Source organism: Balaenoptera physalus (genome assembly GCF_965194825.1).
Source record: "Balaenoptera physalus genome assembly, chromosome: 1".
NCBI classification, from domain to species: Eukaryota; Metazoa; Chordata; class Mammalia; order Artiodactyla; family Balaenopteridae; genus Balaenoptera; species Balaenoptera physalus.
In genome coordinates this window covers 168,493,194-168,513,635 of record NC_138882.1, presented here as the reverse complement: position 1 = coordinate 168,513,635, position 20,442 = coordinate 168,493,194, and the positions used below count along the sequence as shown (strand labels likewise).

Here is a 20,442-nt window from a genome sequence, read left to right as displayed (position 1 = left end):
CCCTCCAACCTCCACCAAATACTATGGCCGTGACACCCCACCCCCCCTACCCCTTTCCCTACCGCATCCCCTCAACTCCCAACACCCACCTGGGCCCTTTGCCTGCCCTGGACATCACAGCTTAATCTCTAGACCATTATCTCCAGCTTGGAGCTCTCCTATGTTCCAGCCTTGTTTGGCCAACTCTCCCTGGGACACCTCCCCATGTACATCCCACTGGCCCTGAAACCTCCAAACCTGGACACACCATCTCCCCCTACTTCCCCCATCCCTACCCTCCGCCTCCTGATGTCCTGAAGCACCAACCACCCAGGCTCTCAATAATACACCTGACATCATTCTTGCCTCACTCCCCTCGACTAATCCTCCATAACCACCCATTTCTCTGTTTACCACAGACACCAGCACCAGCTTCCACGTCCTAAAAGTCACCTGGGAACAGACCCCTTCCTCAGGATAGCCTGGGGTCCCTTCAAACTGGCAATGCCCGGGTCTGACTATATCATCTTCCCCCCAGTCTCCCTGCTTCATCTGTAGCACCCCTTCTTCCCAATCACTGATCCCAAACCTCTCTTCCTCCTCCTCCCCCTCTCTACTTGCAGCCAAACACTCCCCGTTTTTTGACAGGAGAATGAACTTTGGGGTCGGTAAGAACTGAGCTACCATCCCAGCTTTATCATTTCCTAACTGTGTGACCTGGAGCAGATGACTTCACTTCTGACCCTCAGTCTGATCATCTGTAAAATGGGGCTAAGGGTACCCACCTTGCAGGGCTGTTGAGAAAACGCCCAGAACGACCATCTCAAATGACTATAGGGCCAGGCAAGTCCCATGCATGAGGGAAGAGGCCGGGAGGGGTCAGTGCAAACTAGAGAGCAGATGCCTTATCAGAAGGGGGCAGCCGTTCGTCACTCTAGCTATTGATGCCACAGGGAATATGGGCCCCGTGTTGCTAGAACTTCCAAGTTTTCAAGAGCGGCCCCCAACCAGCTTTTCATGTGGAATCTCCAGATATGTATATGTTGGCAATTAATTGAAATGTTTCTTTAAGCCCCATGAAGGCCAAACAAAACATTTGCCTCCAGGTCACCAGTCTGTACTCTCTGATGTGTGCAAGCAGTTGGACCCAGTGCCCGCGCATAACAGAGAGTCAATAAACATTAATTCCCTTCTCTGTCCTGCTTATTGATTCTCTCAAAAGGAAAAAAAAAAAGTCACTGCCGGCCGTTCCTCCCACTCCACCCCCATCATCATCATCTCCATGCAGCCCTCACTGGCCAGCAGACACCAGGCCCTGTCCATCCACAGACCCCGGCAGGGCTCTGCGCCCCTCATCCAAGGTGCCTCCCCTCCCTGGGTCCCCCCATTCCTGGCCTTCTGGGCAGAAGGGAGCTCTTTGCTTGGATCCAACACTTCAAAGCCCCTACCCTTTCACTGTCTAACTTATATTTCCAACAACCTATAAAGTATTATTGACCCTAACATGCAAATGGGGCTCCAGAGAGTGTACATCAGTCAACAGATACTTACCAAACACCTACCATTCACCAGGCTCTATTAAATGGCAAACCCAAGGTCATACAGAGTATTCTTGGTTGCAAGTGACAGAAACCTAAATTAAATAGACTCGGGCAGAGGGACCGTGCAGTGGGGAAACAACACTGGGTTCCAAAGATAAATGGAGCCGGAGACGCAAACATCTTCCAAGCACTCACTTGCTCCTCGTCTCTGCTTCCCGCTCTGTCCCAGAATCATTATCTCATCCAGCCGAGCAGCATTTCCAAACGGCAGGACACCAGCAGGTCCAGTGTTTATCATCGACGGACTCTGTCCCTGCCCATATTTCAAAAGTCCCAGGGAAGGACCCTTGGCAGATCAGCGTGGGTTACGTTGTCACTTTGGGTTGATCAACTGAGCAAGGTAAGTGTGACTGACAAGCTCGGTTTGGGGCTAGCCTCACCCCTGGGCCAATCAACAGTCAACAAGAGAGCAAGCTTGTGAGGCTGGTTAGCCTAAGGATGGAGGAATCACCCAGGAAGTGAGGCTGCTGCTTGTTCAACAACAGATGTCTTAGTTTGGGCTCTCCCAAAAGGCAAGCCTGAGACACGGATTTGCAAGCAAGTTGCTTATTTGAGAGGTGATCCCAGGAAATATGGACATGGGAATGGGGAGTGAGGCAGAGAAGGGAAGGAAGCTGGTGAAGGTATGTAATTGAGTGAGTTTCTGTGGACAAGTGAGCTCAGTCATGCTGGGGATTGAACTCAGTCTGGGAAAGACTGGGACGTGGACCTCACAGTTATCTCAGCCCAAGGGGGAGGAGGCTGGAGGAATCATGCCCTAACTTCCACAAGGCATTGGCTGAAGGCTGCCCCCCATGAGGCGGCAATTCCCTGGCACTTCCAGGCTGCCCCGTTCATGGGCAGAGAGACCCCAGAAGCCCAGAGAGCCCCGGCCGGCCGAGTGGCAGGTGCTGGCCACTGGGCACTGGGCCCACCTACTGTAAATCACCATGCTTTACATAGGTCCCCTCAACCACCAAAACAGAACAGGCCAAGGAGATGTGGGCTGGGTTCTGACAGCACCCGCTACCTGTACTCACCGCTTGATGGAACAAAGTTTAAAACCCAGATCTGCCCCATTGTTTGCAGTAAGCCATGTGGTCCCCACACTAGACCGTGACTGAGCAGAGGTGCTGAGCATCCAAGACAGAGCCCACAGGGAGGTCCCTGGCCCTGGAATGCCAGCAGCAGAGAATGTGGTGGCCAGTGGCCAAAGCTGCAAGAACTGTACATCGGCCTCCCAACCCTCTGCAAAGGAGGCTGCACAAGCTGCCCAGAGATAGCAGGGCACCCGGTGATCTGGGCTATCAGCTCAGTCTTACTGTGGGCCTGGCTGGAGGGATGGGGAGGTACGGAAGCATTGGGCCCCCAGCCTCAGGGACGGTGGGTCTCACTGCTGCCATGACTCAATTGGCCCAGAGCCACAGAAATAGTAGAGAGAGGCCAAGGGGCAAGGCCAGCTCTAGCCCCCTCGGGCTGAGCACGGGAGCACAGGCAGAACTGTGGGTGGGTCTAGGGCCCCAGGGGAACAGCGTGGCTATGTGCCCACCTGGGGCCCCAGGAAGATAAAATAAGAATGTTGGGAGTTCCCTGGCAGTCCAATGGTTAAGACTCCGTGCTTCCACTGCAGGGGGCACGGGTTTGATCCCTGGTCAGGGAACCAAGATCCCCCCGCATGCTGCACGGTGCAGCCAATATTATTAATTAATTAATGAAAATCTAATATCTAAAAAAATAAAATAAAAAATAAGAATGTCCACCCAAGCAACCAGAGAGCTGTAGCCTGCAGAGCAGGGAAGTAAAGGAATGGGGGTTGGCCGTGCCAGCCATGACCCACCGTACTTTTCCTCTCCATCACTTTTCTCCACAACAGCTGTCACCCCCGTGTACAGGAAGGACACTAAGGCTCAGAAAGAAAACTTGGTTTGATCAAGGACATGCAGCTAGGGAGTAGGAGGGGACTTGAGCCCGGGTCTGTGCGGGCTCTGTCTGTCACCCAGCTCTCTCCCCTTCCCAGCTCTGCTTCCTCTCTGCCGCGCCTGCCTCCCACCCTTCCTAGACTCCTGCCATCCCACAACTCCCCTCGTTCTGCAAAAGCATAGCCGTGAAGTCTCGCCAGGGATGGGAACTCACAACTCTTTCCAGGAGAAAACAAAGCTTCTCCATCAAAGGAGCAGGCTGTCTGGCTGAAGCCAGCCCAGGACTCACAGCAGACGCAGGTCAGCAGCAGAGGAAGCTCTCCCGGGGGCTGGGTCCTGCTCTTCCCCCAGAACCTACGTGACTGGGTCTCCCCCACCCCACTCTATGCATCTGGAGGGCAGGAATCCAATCTGCAGCATCTCGTGTCCTTCCAGTGACGGAGAAGGATTGGACTGCCCAGGCCCACACGGCTGTTTACCTCTCCCCGCATTTCCCCTCAGCGGAGCTGAGACGGGCTCTCCCAAAGACATGTCCAAACCATGGGGGACAGAAATCAGAAAGCAGCATCAACTCAGTCTCACTCCCAGATAGCAGTCCTGGCTGAGAATTACAGCAGCTAGCATTTATTACATGTTTATTATGTGCCAGGTGTATATATTTTATATATTTTTATTCATCTGAGCCTTACAACAATCCTATGAGGTAGGTTCTATCGTAGTCCCTATGTTCCATGTGAAACTGAGGCCCAGAGAGGCTAAAAACTTGTGCAGGGCTGCACAGCCAGTAAGCAGGATTGCTGGGGTGGGAATTCAGGCAGCCAAGCTCCAGAGCCCAGGCTCTCAAAACAGTTTCACTTCAGTACCCTTGTGCCCAAGGATTTGCCAGTGTTCTTGGCTTTTTTACTTTCAATAAACAGAATCATTCATCCATTCATCTTCAAATACTCATAAAGCACCTACTACATGCCAGGTTCTGTGCCAGATGGTGGAGATGGAGCGGCGAGCATGATTCCCATGGCCCAACCTCTGGGCCTGGTCCTCTTGAAGATTACAGTCTAAAGGAGGAGAGGACATTAAACACACAAGCACACCCATAACTCTAGGAACGCAATTGTGACAGGGATACAAAGGAGAAGCACGTGCAAAGAGAAGAGATAACAAAGATCCTGACCTAGTTTCAGGGGTTAAGAACGGCTTTCCTGAAAGTGACATTTAAATTAATATCCAGAGGGACTTCCCTGGGTGCACTAGTTAAGAATCCGCCTGCCAGTGCAGGACACACGGGTTCAAGCCCCGGTCCGGGGAGATCCCACATGCTGCGGAGCAACTAAGCCCATGAGCCACAACTACTGAGCCCACACACCTAGAGCCCGTGCTCCACAGCAAGAGAAGCCACCACAATGAGAAGCCTGCACACCACAACGAAGAGTAGCCCCCGCTTGCCGCAGCTAGAGAAAGCCCGTGTGCAGCAATGAAGACCCAACGCAACCAAAAATAAATAAATAAATTTATTTTAAAAATAATCATAAAAAAATAAATTGATATTGGAACTTGATGGTAGCTAGCTCAAAGAAAATGAGGAAAGAGCATTGAGTCATGTGCAAAGGCCCTGAGGTGGGAAAGAGACTCCTCCGTTCTAGAAAGTGAAAGAAGGCCACTGTGCTGGAGCACAAACATGGAAGGGAAGAGGCTGGGAACAAAGGCTGGCAGAGGCCAGGTCATGCAGGACTTTATAGGACATATTAGCAACAGGAGGTTTTATTTCAAGACAATGCGGAGCCTCTGAAAGACCCGGAACAGATTGTTTTAATATGATTTGCGTTTTCCAAAGATGACTCTGCTTGTGTGGACAGCTGCTTAGAGAGGGGCAAGGTGAGAGCAGGGAGTGTTACGTACAAGATGCACGTAGAGCATTTGGCACGGTTTCTGGCACAGAGGAGGCGCCCGGTGACGAAGCTGATACTATTACCCCAGTGTCCAGCCTTCCCACCTCTCCTGAGAACAGTGAATGGACACCCTACAGGCCAACCTAGCTTGTTCGTCCAGGACCAAAAGTTTACTTGCCTTTGGGAACAGTAGTTTTGATGGGTAACTGGTAGGGTATCGGGCCCTGATGCCTGTGCTGCCCTCTGCCCTCTGCATTCAGAAGGGAGCCTGGGGGGATGGCTAGTCTCCAGAAAAGACTCCAACTCTCACCCACCCCACACCCATTAACAGGGAGAACAGGCAGGGCTCAGCCTGAGCCAGAAGAACATGTTGGAGGCGGTGACAAGAGTCAGGAATGCCTGGGCTGAAAACTGGGGGGACACAGAGAGCCGAGTAGAGGCCAGGGAACCAGGAAAGAGCCGAGTGGGGAAGGGATAGGATGGCAGATATAAAACAAGATCTAACTGCAGGTCAGATGGCTCTCCAGCAGCTCCTTTGATATGTCTGTTCCCATCTCCCCGGAAGAAGCGAACCCTTCTCCAGCTCTGATCCCCCGCCTTTCTCCCTCGCTTGCCAGCTTCCTGAAAACGTGCCACCCACGGCTCTCTGGCTTCTGTCCCCATCACTCTGCAGAAATCACTCGGGCAAAAGTCCCCAGGGACCTGACCGGCCTCTCTGCCGCTGGGTTTCCTCCCCCGCCCGCCCTGGTTTCTCTGTCCCTCACTGTGCTTTCTCCCCCACAAGCATCTTTCTTGCCTGCTTCCTAAACATCAGTGCTCCCCCGAGCTCTGCCTGGACCATCTTCTCTTCTCACCCCACACACTCTCCCAAAGCCACCTCGTCCACTCCAACGGTGGCTCCCACCACCCCCTTGGGGCTGAGAACCCCAAAGTACATGCCCAGCTGTTGCTGCCAGCTGCTGGCTACGGACAATCCATATGGCTGTCCTCCACGCCCTCCCATTCAGCACATGGAACATTGAACTCACTAACTCCCAAACATCTGGGACGAACTCCCCCTCACCTGCCCCCCCCCGCCCCCCAAGCAACCTGCTCTCCTCCTGTATTCCTTCCTTCCATCAGGAGACCCACCACCTGCCAAATCACCAAAACTAGCAAACTGGGCGCCCTCCTGGGTCTTCCTCCTGCCTCCTTCCCTGCATCCACTCAGACTCCAAACACTGCCAGTTGTACCTGACAGCTGTTTCCCAAATCCATTCCTCTGGCTCATCTCTTCCCCAAATCACTGCAGTAATTTTTTTACTGGTCTCGCACGCCCCTTTCTTCGAAGAGCAGGAGCTTTCTAAACAGACCATCAATCCTCATTATTCACAGATTCCATAGGGGTGAGTTTGTCTAGTCACTAAAATTTATTTGTTTAACCCCAAAATCAATACTTGCAGTGCTTTCGCTGTCATCCGTGGACACGCACAGAGCAGCAAAACACTTGAGTCACCTATGTGCACATTCCCAGCTGAGGTTGAACAAGCGGATGCTTTGTCTTCTTGTTTCAGCTGATACTGTACACAAATGCCCCACTGGAGGATGATTTAGTACCGCTTTTTTGCATTTTTGTGCTTGTGGAAGGTGAATCTGCTGTTTAAACTGGCCCCCAAGTGGAGCACTGAAGTACTGTCTGTGTTCCCAAGCATAGGAAGCTTGTGACGGGCCTTAGGGAGAAAATACGTGTTAGATGAGCTTCGTTCAGGGGGACTCCCCTGGCAGTCCAGTGGTTAAGACTCCACGCTTCCACTGCAGGAGGCACGGGTTCAATCCCTGGATCCCTAAGATCCCGCATGCCGCGGCCAAAACAAGAGGATAGAAAGACGAGCTTCGTTCAGGAGTGAGTAATAGTGCTGTTGGCCGTGAGTTCAACATTAATGATTCAACACTATATATAATTAAGGTGTCTTTCAAGAGAAATACACATAGAACAAGGTTACGTATTGATCAGTTGATGAAAATGTTGTAACCAGAGGCTTGCAGGAACCGAACCCTGTATTTCCCCTACTGGCAAAGTATCAAGATTTGCTAATTCAGTGTTTGTGGTGACTTACAGAACGTAACTACCACGAAGAATGAGAATTGACTGTACCAATCTGACCACATAGCCTCCTTCCTTCCCCCAGGTCTCCCTCTGCACACAAGATAAATCCAAGCCCCTGAACACAGTGTTCCAGATCTTTCATGGTCCAGAATGTCCTTGCCTTTTAGTGCCCCCAGTGCTGCCTCCTCCAGCCCACTCTCCAAAGCGCTTCCATCATCTTTCACTGCACACTCTATGCCCTCTGCCTCAAAGGCCTCTCCTCCTCATCTCCTCTTGGTGAACTCCTACACATCCTTCAAGACCCAGCTTAAATGTCACTTTGTCTGCGTCTCCCTCTGGCAGAACTTGACACTCCCCTCTCTGTTATATGTCTCTTATAGCTCTTCTCACAAAGTTGTACCCGATCCATTCATGTGTCTCCTCTCTCCTGTACTTGGCAGTCGTTTGGAGGAAGAACGTGGAGGGGGATAGATATGTGTGACTCTCTTTGCAAGGTGTGTGCATTTCATACATCATTCATTCCATAAATGTAAACGGAGGCCTAACGTGGTACCTAACAGGCCCCGTAATAGGCACCCAGGGCTCAGCACTGCCCCACAAGTGTGTAGCATCAGGCCCATAGTGTGGCCTGTGTGTAAGAGTGTGTGCGTGTGGGATGTGCCACGCTCGCTGTAGACCTGCGTTGTTTGTGGCTCTTGCACACACTGTCCATTGAATTCAGGCCCCGTGTGACCTGCTGATAAAGGGCATCTTAGAAGTTAATTAGACCAACAGGCTGCGTCCAGGCACTAATGAGAAACCCTCCCGGGGCACAGCCTGCCTGCCCTCCCCACTCCCCAACCGTCACTGCCTGACCCGGGTTTTGCCTTTTTAACCCAAAGACATCATCCATCCACATGAGATTTTCTCTGGCGAGTAATCTGTCTCCCCCTCCTTTCTCTGCCTTCCTTACATCTCAGAGAGAAGAGATGAGGAACAGGGAAAGGGGGAGGAAGTCATTTTGGGTACCCACCACATGCCAGGTGTGTGCGGGCAGTTCACATACATCAGAGGCAGTGGTAGAAAGGGCTTCCTTTGTGCCGGGCACTGTTCTGGCACTGTGCCTCTATTGGCTGGGCTAATCTGTGTGCCAGCCCTACGAGGTAGGCAATGCTATTGTCCCACTGCCCGGATAGGAAACTGGCACCACACGGAGAGGAAGAGGCAGAGCCGGATTCAGGCCACGCAGCCTGCACTCAGGCACCGCCCTGCACTGCACTCACTGTCTTCACAGGACACCCCTCACGGGCACAAAATGTCTCATTGTACACCCGAGAAACAGGGAAAGTACCCAGATCTGAAGGTACCAGAGGTGAGATTCAAATCCAGGGCTGTGAGATTCCAGATGCAGGGGTGTGGGCCCAGACGTAGGGGTGTATGAGCTCCAGATGCAGATCTCCCCTGCCTTAAGGCAGTTCCTTCTTCCGCCTGACCCATTAGACAGGGAGGCACCTACTCTGGACAGGACTCATCCACCCCAAGGGACCCCAAGTCCCTTCTGCTGGAACTCACCCTCAACGTCCTTCTTACATCTCTGTGTCTCTGGGACCCCATCTGTGTGCCTGCCCCGGGCTGGGGGACCCTGCCAGCCTCTTCTGCTCCTCTCTTTATCTGTGTAGCCCAGCCCCAAACACAGCACCTGGCACACAGCCGTGTCTCAGCAATGATTCTTGAATTCAAAACACGGGCTGGTGGAAAGGCTAGTGTGTGTGGTATGGGGGTGGGGAGCAGCCCCTCGGGGTCGGGGTGGACCGTAGAGGGCAGTCAGCCATGAAAGGGCTGGGGAGGAGCTCGGTGTACGTGTCTGGGGAGGAGTGGGGCTGTGTGTGCAGGGAACTAGATTCCAGCAGCAATGGGAAGCTGGGCCCAGAAACTGTTCCATGACCTCTTCGCCATCATGAGAGGCTATGCAGCTGGTACTAGACTTATCAGCTGGTAATTAAGGTCAAGCTGGTGAGTTCCTGGGGGTCAGGGGCCGATCCGTGTTATGTCGTGCTCATGACAAGCCCCTAAAAATGTCCGTTCGTGGGGACTGATTTGCTCATTCAACAGGTGGGTCCCTAGAGCAAATTAAATTAAAATCAACTATTCCAATACAGTCTGATGAGGGCGTGGAAGCTGAGGGCAGTGGAAGCCCCGAGATGGGGCCCTAAGCCACCTGGGGCTGCACAGTCAGGGAAGGCTTCTTGGAGGAGTAGGCCAGGTGAGGAGAAAAGTGAAGAGAGGGCATTCAGGTGGGGACTATTGATGGGCAAAAGCATTTGGGCTGGAGAGAGAATTTGGGACTCATGGCATTTCCAAAGGTAACTGAAGCTGCGAGAACAGAAGGCCACTGAGCAGCAACTAGAGAGGGAGGAGAGTCTGGAGCAGCCCATAGAGTCCCAAGAAGTAGCAGTGAGAATTTCTGGAAAGGATAAGAAGCCAGGTCAGGCCTCGGCTTCTTCCACACAAGGCCAGGGATGGGAAGACAAGCGGGGAGTCAGAGTGGACCTGTGGTTGTCCCCGAACGGATGCCAGGATTTGGGGCTCAGCCCCTGGGAGGAAGGAACCCCTAAATTTCCTGGGCCTCATCAGAGGCAGTCTGGGAAGGCTGGGGCCCAGCCAATGGCCGTGCCTGGCGCAGCTCCTCCTCCTCCTGGCCGGCGGCACACCCAGGCTGCCTGCCGAAATCTGCAGGCTCTGTCCTAGGAACGGGCTTCCCCAGACACTCTCCCTGGTTCTGACATGAGTCCCGGCTGCCTGCTGAGTTCGACGGCTGGCAGCCCGGAGCCGGTACTCAGAGAGCCCTGAGGAGTAGCCACTCAGGTAAGGCCATCTGTGTCCAGATGTGCCCTGCCCCTCGGCACACCTGGAAGGGGGAGACTTCTCTGGTGGAGAGCAGGGGGAGTGGCCTGGACACAAAACCACCCTGCGTCCTGATGGTGGAGGAATGAAGATGGGCCCCTCCCTCCTCTGCTCTGAGTTTTTCCCCTTGCTCCCCAGCTGAGCAGAGGTGGGAGCCAGGGACTGAGTGGGAGAGGGGCTCACAGAGGGGCCAGGAGCTGAGCAGGTGGGGCAGCTCTGCCTGGGCCTGCAAAACCCCGCCAACCCCAGGCTGGGCTGGGCGGAGAGCCCCTGGGCTAGAGCCTCCTTGGGTGTTCCCTGAGAAGCTGCCAGGAGTTCCGGCCACCTTAAGCAGGACTGAGCAAAGACAAGCGGGTGATTCAGAGCCGGGGCCCACATTCTCGTGTAGACAGGACAGTGGAGAGACAGGGCAAGGAGCAGAGTCACCCCTGGGGTGACTGGGGAATCACTGGGGATTCACCTGGTGGAGGAGGGAGTGGACACAGCAGGCAGCTCCCCGAAACCTAAGGAAAGGGGCCCAGGCCCAGAGTGTGGGCTCCAAAGCCAGCCTGCCTGGGTTCAAATCCCAGCTCTGCCGCTTACCAGCTGTGTAACTATGAGCAAACCTCTCTGGGCTCTACTTTTCTCATCTGTAAATTGGGAATAAAACATATACCCTTTCATACAGTTGCTGTATTGATTCTTGCAAAGTGCTCAGAACAGTGCTGGCACTGCATAAACACCCGATAAATGCTGGCTTTTATCACTACCCTGCCCATCTGCAGTGGATCACGCAGTGGGGGGGGGGGGCCGGGGAGAGGGGAGGGGGGAGGGGGGAGGGGGGAGGGGGCAGGACAGCACAGTCACCTTTGGCCTGGACCAGCACTAACCCCTTAGAGCAACAGGCTGTGCAGACAGGCTCCCTGAGGTCCCAGGGAGCCCAGTAGGGTAAGACCACCGTGCATAGGTCTCAGTGGACCCCCCAGGAACCAGGCAGAGGAATTCCAAGAAAGGTCGTTGGGCACCCCTCACTCTGAACCATAGTCACATTCCCTAATTGGAGGTAAATCCGATTCCTGTGTGTTCATCACACCAAACTCGCCAGCAGAACTGACCAGAGCAGCATTTCCCATTTCGGTGTCTTGACAAGACTGTTCTACAAGATGACAAAAAAGGGTTCTATAGTCAAAGGAGTTGGTGCAATACTACATATTCTGTCCTCCTTTGGGAGACTTATAATGTGAATTTATTCTCATGGTCAAGTCAAGGGACCTATTTAACTTTGCACTGAACATAGTGCTTGCCTACTTTTCTTGAGCACAGAATAGAATCCTTTTCTCTTGCTGCTTCTGTTGCCAGCCTATCGAGCAGGGTTCCATGGAACACCAGTTTGGGAAGCACAGGAATACCAGGCTGCTCTATGAAGTCTATTGTATCAATATCAAGAGAATCATCGCTCCCTCCCTTTTGTTTCAGCTGCATTGCCGTTGGCCTTGCTTCAAGTGAGCCGCACGTGGGCGGGACACTGCCTGGATATTTATAGTGTGAGACCAAACGGGAGTTTGGGGACAAGGTTCCAGCCTCCTCTCTAGCCCCATCCCCCAAGCCAGGTAAAAGGCAAAGAGCAGGTCCCCCTTGGGAGGAAGCTGTCTAAGGGAAGAGAGCCTAGCTCAGAAAGGAAAGGAGAAGTCAGCCCCAGGTCCGACTCGCTGAGGAGGGGGGCCATGGTTGGGAGAGAGAGGGAAGTGAGCATGTCCCACTTCCTTAAGACCTGGGAGGACTAGTGGCTCCCCGGACCTGCCTTCACCCACTTTTATGGCTAAGAGTTGGGTTCTGGGCTGAATGACCTGTGCTCAAGGCCCAGCTCTGCACCTAATCGTGTGTGACCCTGCAGAAGCCCTCTGAACCTCGGTTTCCCTCAGCTGTAAATGGGACAACAATAGAACCTAGCTCAGCCGTGGCTGGGAGGACCCAACCCGGCGACGCAGTTCTATAAGGTGCTGCGGGTGAGTGTTCTGTAAACTTGGGAGATGACAGGCATCCTCTCCCTGCAGTAGCGGCCGACGCCCGGGGCCACCATGAACTGGGGGATCTTCGAGGGGCTCCTGAGCGGGGTCAACAAGTACTCCACAGCCTTCGGGCGCATCTGGCTGTCCCTGGTCTTCATCTTCCGCGTGCTGGTGTACCTGGTGACAGCCGAGCGCGTGTGGAGTGACGACCACAAGGACTTCGACTGTGACACCCGCCAGCCGGGCTGCTCCAACGTCTGCTTCGACGAGATCTTCCCCGTGTCCCACGTGCGCCTCTGGGCCCTGCAGCTCATCCTGGTCACGTGCCCCTCGCTGCTCGTGGTCATGCACGTGGCCTACCGCGAGGCCCGGGAGAAGAAGCACCAAGAGGTGGCAGGGAAGAACGGCGGGCGCCTCTACCCGGACCCCGGCAAGAAGCGGGGCGGGCTCTGGTGGACGTACGTCTGCAGCCTGGTGTTCAAGGCTGGCGTGGACGCCGCCTTCCTCCACGTGTTCCACTCGTTCTACCCCAGATACACCCTCCCTCGCGTGGTCAGGTGCCACGTGGCTCCGTGTCCCAATACAGTGGACTGCTTCATCTCCAAGCCCACGGAGAAGAACATCTTCACTCTCTTCATGGTGATCATGGCCGTTGTTTGCATCGTGCTCAACCTGGTGGAGCTGGCCTACCTGGTGAGCAAGAGGTGCCGCGAGTGCATGCTGGCGAGGAAAGCCCGGGCCACGGGCCTGGGCCACCGCCGGAACTGGGCCACCTCTTCCTCCAAACAGGACGACCTCCGCTTGGGCGAACTCATCTTTCTGGGCTCAGATGCTCCCCCTCCTCTCTTACCAGACCACCCTCGAGACCACGTGAAGAAAACCATCCTGTGAGGGGCTGCCTGGTCAGGCCTGGGTTGGAAGGACCCGGCAGCCAAGGTGCAGCCTTGGGGGTGGGAGCGCTGTGCCAAGAGTGGGGACAGGCAAGAGGGAGGGTCTGACGACCTGGGTCCAGATCCCTTTTCCCCAGCTCCTGCCACCTGCCCCAGCTGTGTGGCCTTGGGCAAGTTACCCCTTGGAGCTGAACCTCGGTTTCCTTTTGTGTACGACGGAGATGATGAGGCGCCCCCCCCAACAGGGCTGCCGCTGTGAGGAGGGGCTTAATACGAGAATGGATGTGCACATGCCTTCAGTGTGTGCTGCCCACGGTCAGGGCTTAATGAAAGTCAATTCATTCACTGATTCAAGGTGACCTTTGATCCTTCGACCTTTGCGAGCCTTATCAGGTCATGGGGTCAACATCTCTGCCCCTGCAAAGGGCTGCGCTTGATCTAGCCAGGTAAGAGATCCCCCAGCACTCCTGGGGGGGTCATGCTCTTTGCTCATGCTCAAGTCTAGCCTTTATCCCCAGTTGCAGTTTTAGGCCCGTGGGTTGTCTGCAAAGAGAATGGAGCTTAATTACATGGGGAACTGCGTGTCTCGGTGGAAAGTTAATGGGCTTCTGAGTCATAACACTTGCATTTGAACACAAGTTCCAGTGGAACTCTGAGAAAGCAACCACAGCTCCTCTCCAAACTGGGTTAATAATACTGAGCTGGTGGGGCTGTGAGTCTGGATGAGCTCACGACTGCGGATGGGGTTAGCCGGCTGTAAAAAGGGCCACATAAGCGTTAGTCACTGGCATTAGGAAGTGCTCTATAAATGCTTGTGGGAAATGAGGCAGAGGAGCCCCTCCCTGGCTGCACATTAACCTTCACTGTTCCAGGCCCAAGGCCTCTCTGCAGCCCCCACTGGGTCACGCTCTGACTTCCCCAGAAACCCAGGCCCATGGAGGCTTGACAGGGAGGCTGTGCATTTCATGCTGCGACCTGCATTCCTTGTCTCCACCAGGGCAGCGGTACCCTTGTCCAGAGGAACCATAGGCAGGCCCTCCCACGCCCTACACAACTCACCAGCAGCCCAAGCTCTAGTCCCCAGAAATGTCCTGCCAGGGTAGAATGCAACCCTGGACTGGATCAAGGTCGCCCCTTTCCATAGATGTCAGCGGCTAAGGGCCTCAGAACCAGGCTTCCAGAGAAAAAGGTAGGAGAGAGGCCTGGGGACAGGGGGACGGGGGCAATAGGGCAATGGGAGGGGGACGGGGACAAAGCCATTTGGTGCCGACCAGGTCCCGAACACGAGGCTACCAGGCTCCTGCGCCTACTCGGGCAGTTTCCCTGCCAGCACGGGGAGCCAGACCCAGCCATGCCTGGCCAAGCTGCAGAGAAGGTGTGGGCCAGGGGAGAAGAGACACAGGTGTTTGCTCTGAACGTGTGCCCCGCAAGCCCGCCCGCCTACCTGCCTGCCCACCCGATCGCTCTCATTTGGCTCATTGGCTAGAAAGCTCCCCCAGCAGGGGAGTGAGAAACAAAAGCTGCCTCCAGGAGGCCCTCGGGCAGACGGGCAGAGAGACCGGCCCAGGGACAGGAGAGTGGCTGCTAGACCCAAGAAAGGTGAGGACCAAATCGGGAAGGAGGCTGGGCTGGGAGGCAGGGATGGGCTGAGGATCCCCAGGGGAACTCGGGCTGTGGGCCAGACTTCAGGGAGGAGTAGGGGGGACAGAGGATCTCTGGAGAAACCCCAGGGAAGCCCCAAGGAGGGGAACGAATGTCCTGCCAGACCAAAGGGAGGACAGAAGACTAGGGAAGAGATAAATAAGAGGAGAGATGAGGAAGAAGTGGGGTTTTGACTGGGTTTAGCAAATGTCTATTGTGTGTTCACTGGGTCAGGCTCGGTGCTGAGTCCTGGGGGATCAGAGACGAATGATATGCGGAGGCTTCCCTCCAGAAGCTGACAGTCTGGCACGGAAAACAGGTAAACAGACCATTTAAGTACCAGTGAGGCATTCTTCCAGAAACGATGGAGGAGGGCGCTCAGAAAGTGTCCCAGAGGCACAAGGTTTGAAGATGCTGATACCTGAGTCAGGGATAGGGGAGGGCCCAGGGCCAGAGATGGAAAAAGATGTCACTGCAGGTAAGGGGTGTGGAGGAAGGAGCACGCAGGACACAGCCTGAATGAACCAATGGCCTGTGTGGGCAGCAAACAGCCACCGAGCAGACGGAGAAGGGAGGTGTCCCTGAAAGAAAAGGTAGATGGTGGGGGGAGGACCGTGCCAGAATCTTAGCTCTGTCCCTTCCCCAATCCCTCCCAAAGGCTGGAATGGTTGGAATTCTAGAGGAACCCACTGTGGTCAGAACAGTCAGCCCTCAGGCTCAGCACCAAAAGAAGGGGTGGCAGGATGATACCAAGCCACCATGGTTCCAAAGAGCCTGTTTCATCTGGAAGGGAATGTCAGGGTGGGGGACATCCTGGAGCCGGAGAGGAGAATGAGGATGGATATTACTCCGGGGTCTGCCCACCAGGCACAGGGCCTGGCTCATGCTGGCGCTCAGTTGGAGAAAGTTGAAGGATAAAAATACACATCCCTTGGGTTTCCCTGGTGGCGCAGTGGTTGAGAATCTGCCTGCCAATGCAGGAGACACAGGTTCGAGCCTTGGTCTGGGAAGATCCCACATGCCGTGGAGCGACTAGGCCCGTGAGCCACAATTACTGAGCCTGCGCGTCTGGAGCCTGTGCTCCGCAACAAGAGAGGCCGCGATAGTGAGAGGCCCGCGCACCGCGATGAAGAGTGGCCTCCGCTTGCCGCAACTAGAGAAAGCCCTCGCACAGAAACGAAGACCCAACACAGCCATAAATAAATAAATAAACAAATAATTAATTAAATAAATAATTAAATTAAAAAAAAATACACATCCCTCAGATTTCCCTGGCGGTCCAGTGGTTAAGACTCCATGCTGCCACTGCAGGCGGCACGGGTTCGATCCCTGGTAGGAGAAGTTCTGCATGCTGTGCAATGTGGCCAAAAAAAAAAGTTACATGTCCCTCCCATCCTGCCGGGTCCAGCCCTGGCAGCTGATGGGAGAGCGGATCATCCAACCCACACTTTGTTATTATTTCTTTAGAATTCATGTGAGCCTGCAGGCCTGAAGGTTGGAGTCGATGAGGTTGGTGGGCACATCCATGCAGGATGATTACCCTTCACATGTATCTATTACTTTGTAGAATAAAATATGCCCTGATTTTGGAACTGGAAGATGGACGTGCAAGACCAGCTCTGTCACTTCCAGCCGTGGGCCTTGGGCGTGTGCCTCTCTGGGCCTTAGCTTACTCTCCCGTGAATTGGGGACAATGGCCATCCTTACCCCACCGAGTCATTGCCAGTGTGGACATGATGACACGGTGGTTGTGAAATGGTTTGCCAATCACACCCTTAATGAAGGTTCCCATTTCCAGGTTCTCCTAGGCCTTGTGACCCCCTGGTCTACATCGTCCACACGAGGAACAAAGCCCACAGTCAGCATGAACTGGGCGTTCCTGCGGGGCATCCTGAATGGGGTGAGCAAGTACTCCACGGCACTGGGCCGCATCTGGCTGTCCGTGGTCTTCATCTTCCGTGTGCTGGTGTACGCGGTGGCGGCCGAGGAGGTGTGGGGCGATGAGCAAAAGGACTTCATCTGTAACACCCGCCAGCCGGGCTGCCCCAATGTCTGCTACAATGAGTTGTTCCCCGCGTCCCACGTGCGCCTCTGGGCCCTGCAGCTCATCCTGGTCACGTGTCCCTCACTGCTCGTGGTCATGCATCTGGTCTACCGCCAGGAGCGCAAGCGGAAGCACCGCCCGAAGCACGGGCCCGATGTCCCATCCCTGTACGACAACCTGGACAAGAAGCGGGGCGGCCTCTGGTGGACGGACCTGCTGAGTCTCCTCCTCAAGGTGGCCGTCGACTCCGGCTTCCTCTACATCTTTCACCGCCTCTACCAGGACTATGACATGCCCCACGTGGTGGCCTGCTCCGAGTCGCCATGCCCCCGCACTGTGGACTGCTACATCTCCCGGCCCATGGGGAAGAAGGTCTTCACGTACTTCGTGGTGGCCGCAGCCATGCTCTGCATCCTGCTCAACCTCAGTGAGGTCACCTACCTGGTGGGCAAGAGGTGCCTGGAGACCCTAGGCTCCAGACGCCGGGGGTCTCAGCACTGGACTCGCCTGCCCGAGACATGCCCACTGTATACCCTCTCCCAGGGGGAGAACCCCCAGGATGGGAACTCTGTCCTAACGAAGGCTGGATCAACCACAGTGGATGCAGGTGGGTACCCATAACCAGTGAGGTCGGCGGCTGAGACCACCAGAGCCTCTGCCTGCTCCCTAAGGCCACGGCAGGGCAGGTGAGGAACGTGGGTGTGGAGCTCAGGAGACCCACCCAGGGGCCAATGCTGGGAAGCAAATCGGTCTCTGGGTCCTCAGCCCCAGGGGAGGAAGGTTGATGGCTGGAGGGGATTTTGTATATGGCGATAGGGTATGTCAAACCCTTAATAAATATGATTTTCTCAGCGTTTTGCAGACCAGGGAGGGAGTGATGGGAAGGAAAGCAGGAGGTTCACGATGGACCTTGGAGAGGAGGCCAAGACCGCTCAGTGGGCCTCTGAGCCCTGGAACCTCAGATCCAGGTTTACCCATCACACACACACACACACACAGTCACATCACACTCACACACACACACCACACACAGAGCATGCCCCCAGGACGTGGTGGGAAGCCCAGAGGCTGACCCAGTGGTCTCTGGACTCTGCAACCAGCTGGTCAAAGCAGGAGGGGAGGTACCCCAGGAGACCCTGTGCCAGCATGAGTTGGTTCTCAGCTAGTGTCCCTCAGATGAGTGCACATGGCTCCCCCATTCCGGCCTCCCTAACCCTGCCCAGCACAGGTCCCCAGAGGTAAGTCCCTTGGAGGGTAGGAGAGGCAGGTCTGCTGTGCGTGGGGCAGCACCGAGAGCACATCCCAGATGGGCAGTCTGCCAGTGTGTCTAGGAGGCCCACGCCCACAGAGAGCATCCAAGCTAACGGGTCCCTCACAGATCCTCAAGGATGAGGAACTTCCCTTCTCTTTACTGGCTACACAATCCCTCATCCTCCCCTATACACACCACTCAGACCTTGACAATGGCCAAAACCAGCCTAGACTTGCCCTGAGTCCCAGAACACACACAAATGGCTCATGGGACAACCGTCTGGGAGACCCCCAGGCATCTCCCACTCAGCAACCCCCAACCTGACTGTGTCATCTTTCCCCAAACCTGCCCTCCTCAAGGATCACCCCTCCCCCATGAATAACACTGCCACCCACCCAATTGTCTAAGCCGGGAGCTAGCCTGACATCCTCATCCCCGCCCCATCTCCCAGCCCCTCACACCCCACGTCCCAGTACAGCACCAAATCCCACTGATTTCAACCCCTAAATGTTTCCTGAATCTACCTCTCCTCTCCCACCCCACAGCCTGACCACCTCCCACTGGGCCTCTCCCATCTGCCCTCCTCTACGGGGACAGAGCAGTTGTATACGAATCTGACCCCATCATTCCTCCTGCTCTGACAGTCTTTCCACCATGACCACCACCCCCATTGCCCTCCACCTGGCCCCGCTGACCTCCCCAGCCTTACCCCCCCCCCACCCTCCTCATACCATCATAACACACCAAAGGGCTTGCGGATCTCCAACCAGACACATCACGCTGGGTCGTGCCGGGAGCTTTTGGACATGCTGTGCCCTCTGCCTGGAATGCGCTTCCTCCCTCCGCCGGGACGCTTCCCCACACCCCAGGGACAGCCTCAACCACCTTCTCCGTGCGCCAGCCTCGCCTGTACCTCTGCCATTCTCCCCGAATTGGAGGGGTCCTCTCCGCATGCGTCTGTGGGCCCTTCACGCACCGGACGATGAGTCATCCAGCTCCCTGCTGCCTTCAGTAAAAGTTTGTTAAACGAGTAAACGGGCAATGAGCTGCTTGACAGAAGGGACCGTGTCTCGTTTAGCTGAATCTGAATCCTCCACCACACCTAGCCCAGGGAGTTCAGCATGGTGTTTCCTTGCTTGTGTATTTTGTTGTTTTTGCTGTTGTTGTTTTAACTCATCCAGCCTAAAGGTTGTTTGTTTGTTTTATTAAGGTATTCAGCAATTATTCTTTATTGTTACTGGAGCTGAGAGATACTAAATCATTTAGGAGACACCATTTCATAGGGAGTATACATCCATTAATCAACTTCATTGTTTGGGAGCTAGAATTCGAAAGAAGGAACATCGTGCCAGCCTCTTCAGCTTTCCAGGGGAACTTGGTACTTTTTCCCAAGGTATCCACCCCCATCATACAGTGAGGGCACAGCAGCAGGAAGCTTAGGTCTGAACGGAATGGCGTTATGCAGGTACACTGAATAAGTCCATATTACATATCTTTGGTTGACTCAGTCTCCCACCAAATAGTTTAAAAACTTCAGTTCAGGGGCTTCCCTGGTGGCGCAGTGGTTGAGAATCTGCCTGCCAATGCAGGAGACTCAGGTTCGAGCCCTGGTCTGGGAAGATCCCACATGCCGCGGAGCAACTGGGCCCGTGAGCCACAACTACTGAGCCTGCGCGTCTGGAGCCTGTGCTCCGCAACAAGAGAGGCCGCGATAATGAGAGGCCCGCGCACCGCAATGAAGAGTGGCCCCCGCTTGCCACAATTAGAGAAAGCCCTCGCACAGAAACGAAGACCCAACACAGCCAAAAAATAAATAAATAAATAAATAAATAATTTAAAAAAAAAAAAAGAACTTCAGTTCACATGTGGGCACCTTCATTCACTCTTTTACTTGTTCATCTAAAAGTAGTTATTAAGCATCATTTGTGGATGGATGAGAAGTAGCAGCGTCATTCCCAAGACGGAAGCTTTTGGGAAGCTGGTCATTCCATTTCTGGTACCTGCACACAGCCTAAAGGTTTTTATAGGTGAGGAAACTTTGGCCTAAAGAGGGAAGGGGACCTTCCAAGCCCACTGAATCTGTAGGGGGCTGTGTCCCCTATGATCCCTGGAGAGCCTCCAAGCCCACCCCTGATGATGGAACAAGATCAGAGAGTCACCGCATCTTAGGTCAGGGTCCCTGGAAGCAGAGCCAGTGGCAGGAATTTGTGTGCATGTAAGGAAGGAACAGAGGAAGCATGATAGGGAGGGGGAGGAGCTGAGCAGGGTGTGTGTTCAGGGAGACTCAGCCTTGA

The 20,442-nt window shown here is 54.6% G+C and overlaps 2 protein-coding genes across 5 annotated transcripts; both read left to right on the top strand.

Annotated features, from left to right (window-relative positions):
* Positions 1-9,328: 9,328 nt before the first annotated feature.
* Positions 9,329-13,212, top strand: LOC309663835 (gap junction beta-5 protein-like; the record flags this gene model as incomplete). Of its 3 annotated transcripts, none has more annotated exons than XM_082468396.1 (2): positions 9,329-10,294; positions 12,367-13,212. In XM_082468396.1, the coding sequence occupies exon 2, from the start codon at positions 12,391-12,393 to the stop codon at positions 13,210-13,212; it is 822 nt and encodes a 273-aa protein (XP_082324522.1). In that variant the 5' UTR covers positions 9,329-10,294; positions 12,367-12,390. The 3 variants fall into 3 exon arrangements, with proteins under 3 accessions (XP_082324522.1, XP_082324520.1, XP_082324521.1); XM_082468394.1 differs by having other exon boundaries at positions 11,789-13,212; XM_082468395.1 differs by lacking the exon at positions 9,329-10,294 and adding an exon at positions 11,176-11,922.
* Positions 13,213-14,444: 1,232 nt separating this feature from the next.
* Positions 14,445-19,994, top strand: GJB4 (gap junction protein beta 4; the record flags this gene model as incomplete). Of its 2 annotated transcripts, none has more annotated exons than XM_082468367.1 (2): positions 14,445-14,810; positions 16,651-19,994. In XM_082468367.1, 2 exons carry the CDS (start codon positions 14,445-14,447, stop codon positions 17,515-17,517), a joined length of 1,233 nt encoding a protein of 410 aa, XP_082324493.1. In that variant the 3' UTR covers positions 17,518-19,994. The 2 variants fall into 2 exon arrangements, with proteins under 2 accessions (XP_082324493.1, XP_082324492.1); XM_082468366.1 differs by having other exon boundaries at positions 16,420-19,994.
* Between the last annotated feature and the right edge of the window lie 448 nt (positions 19,995-20,442).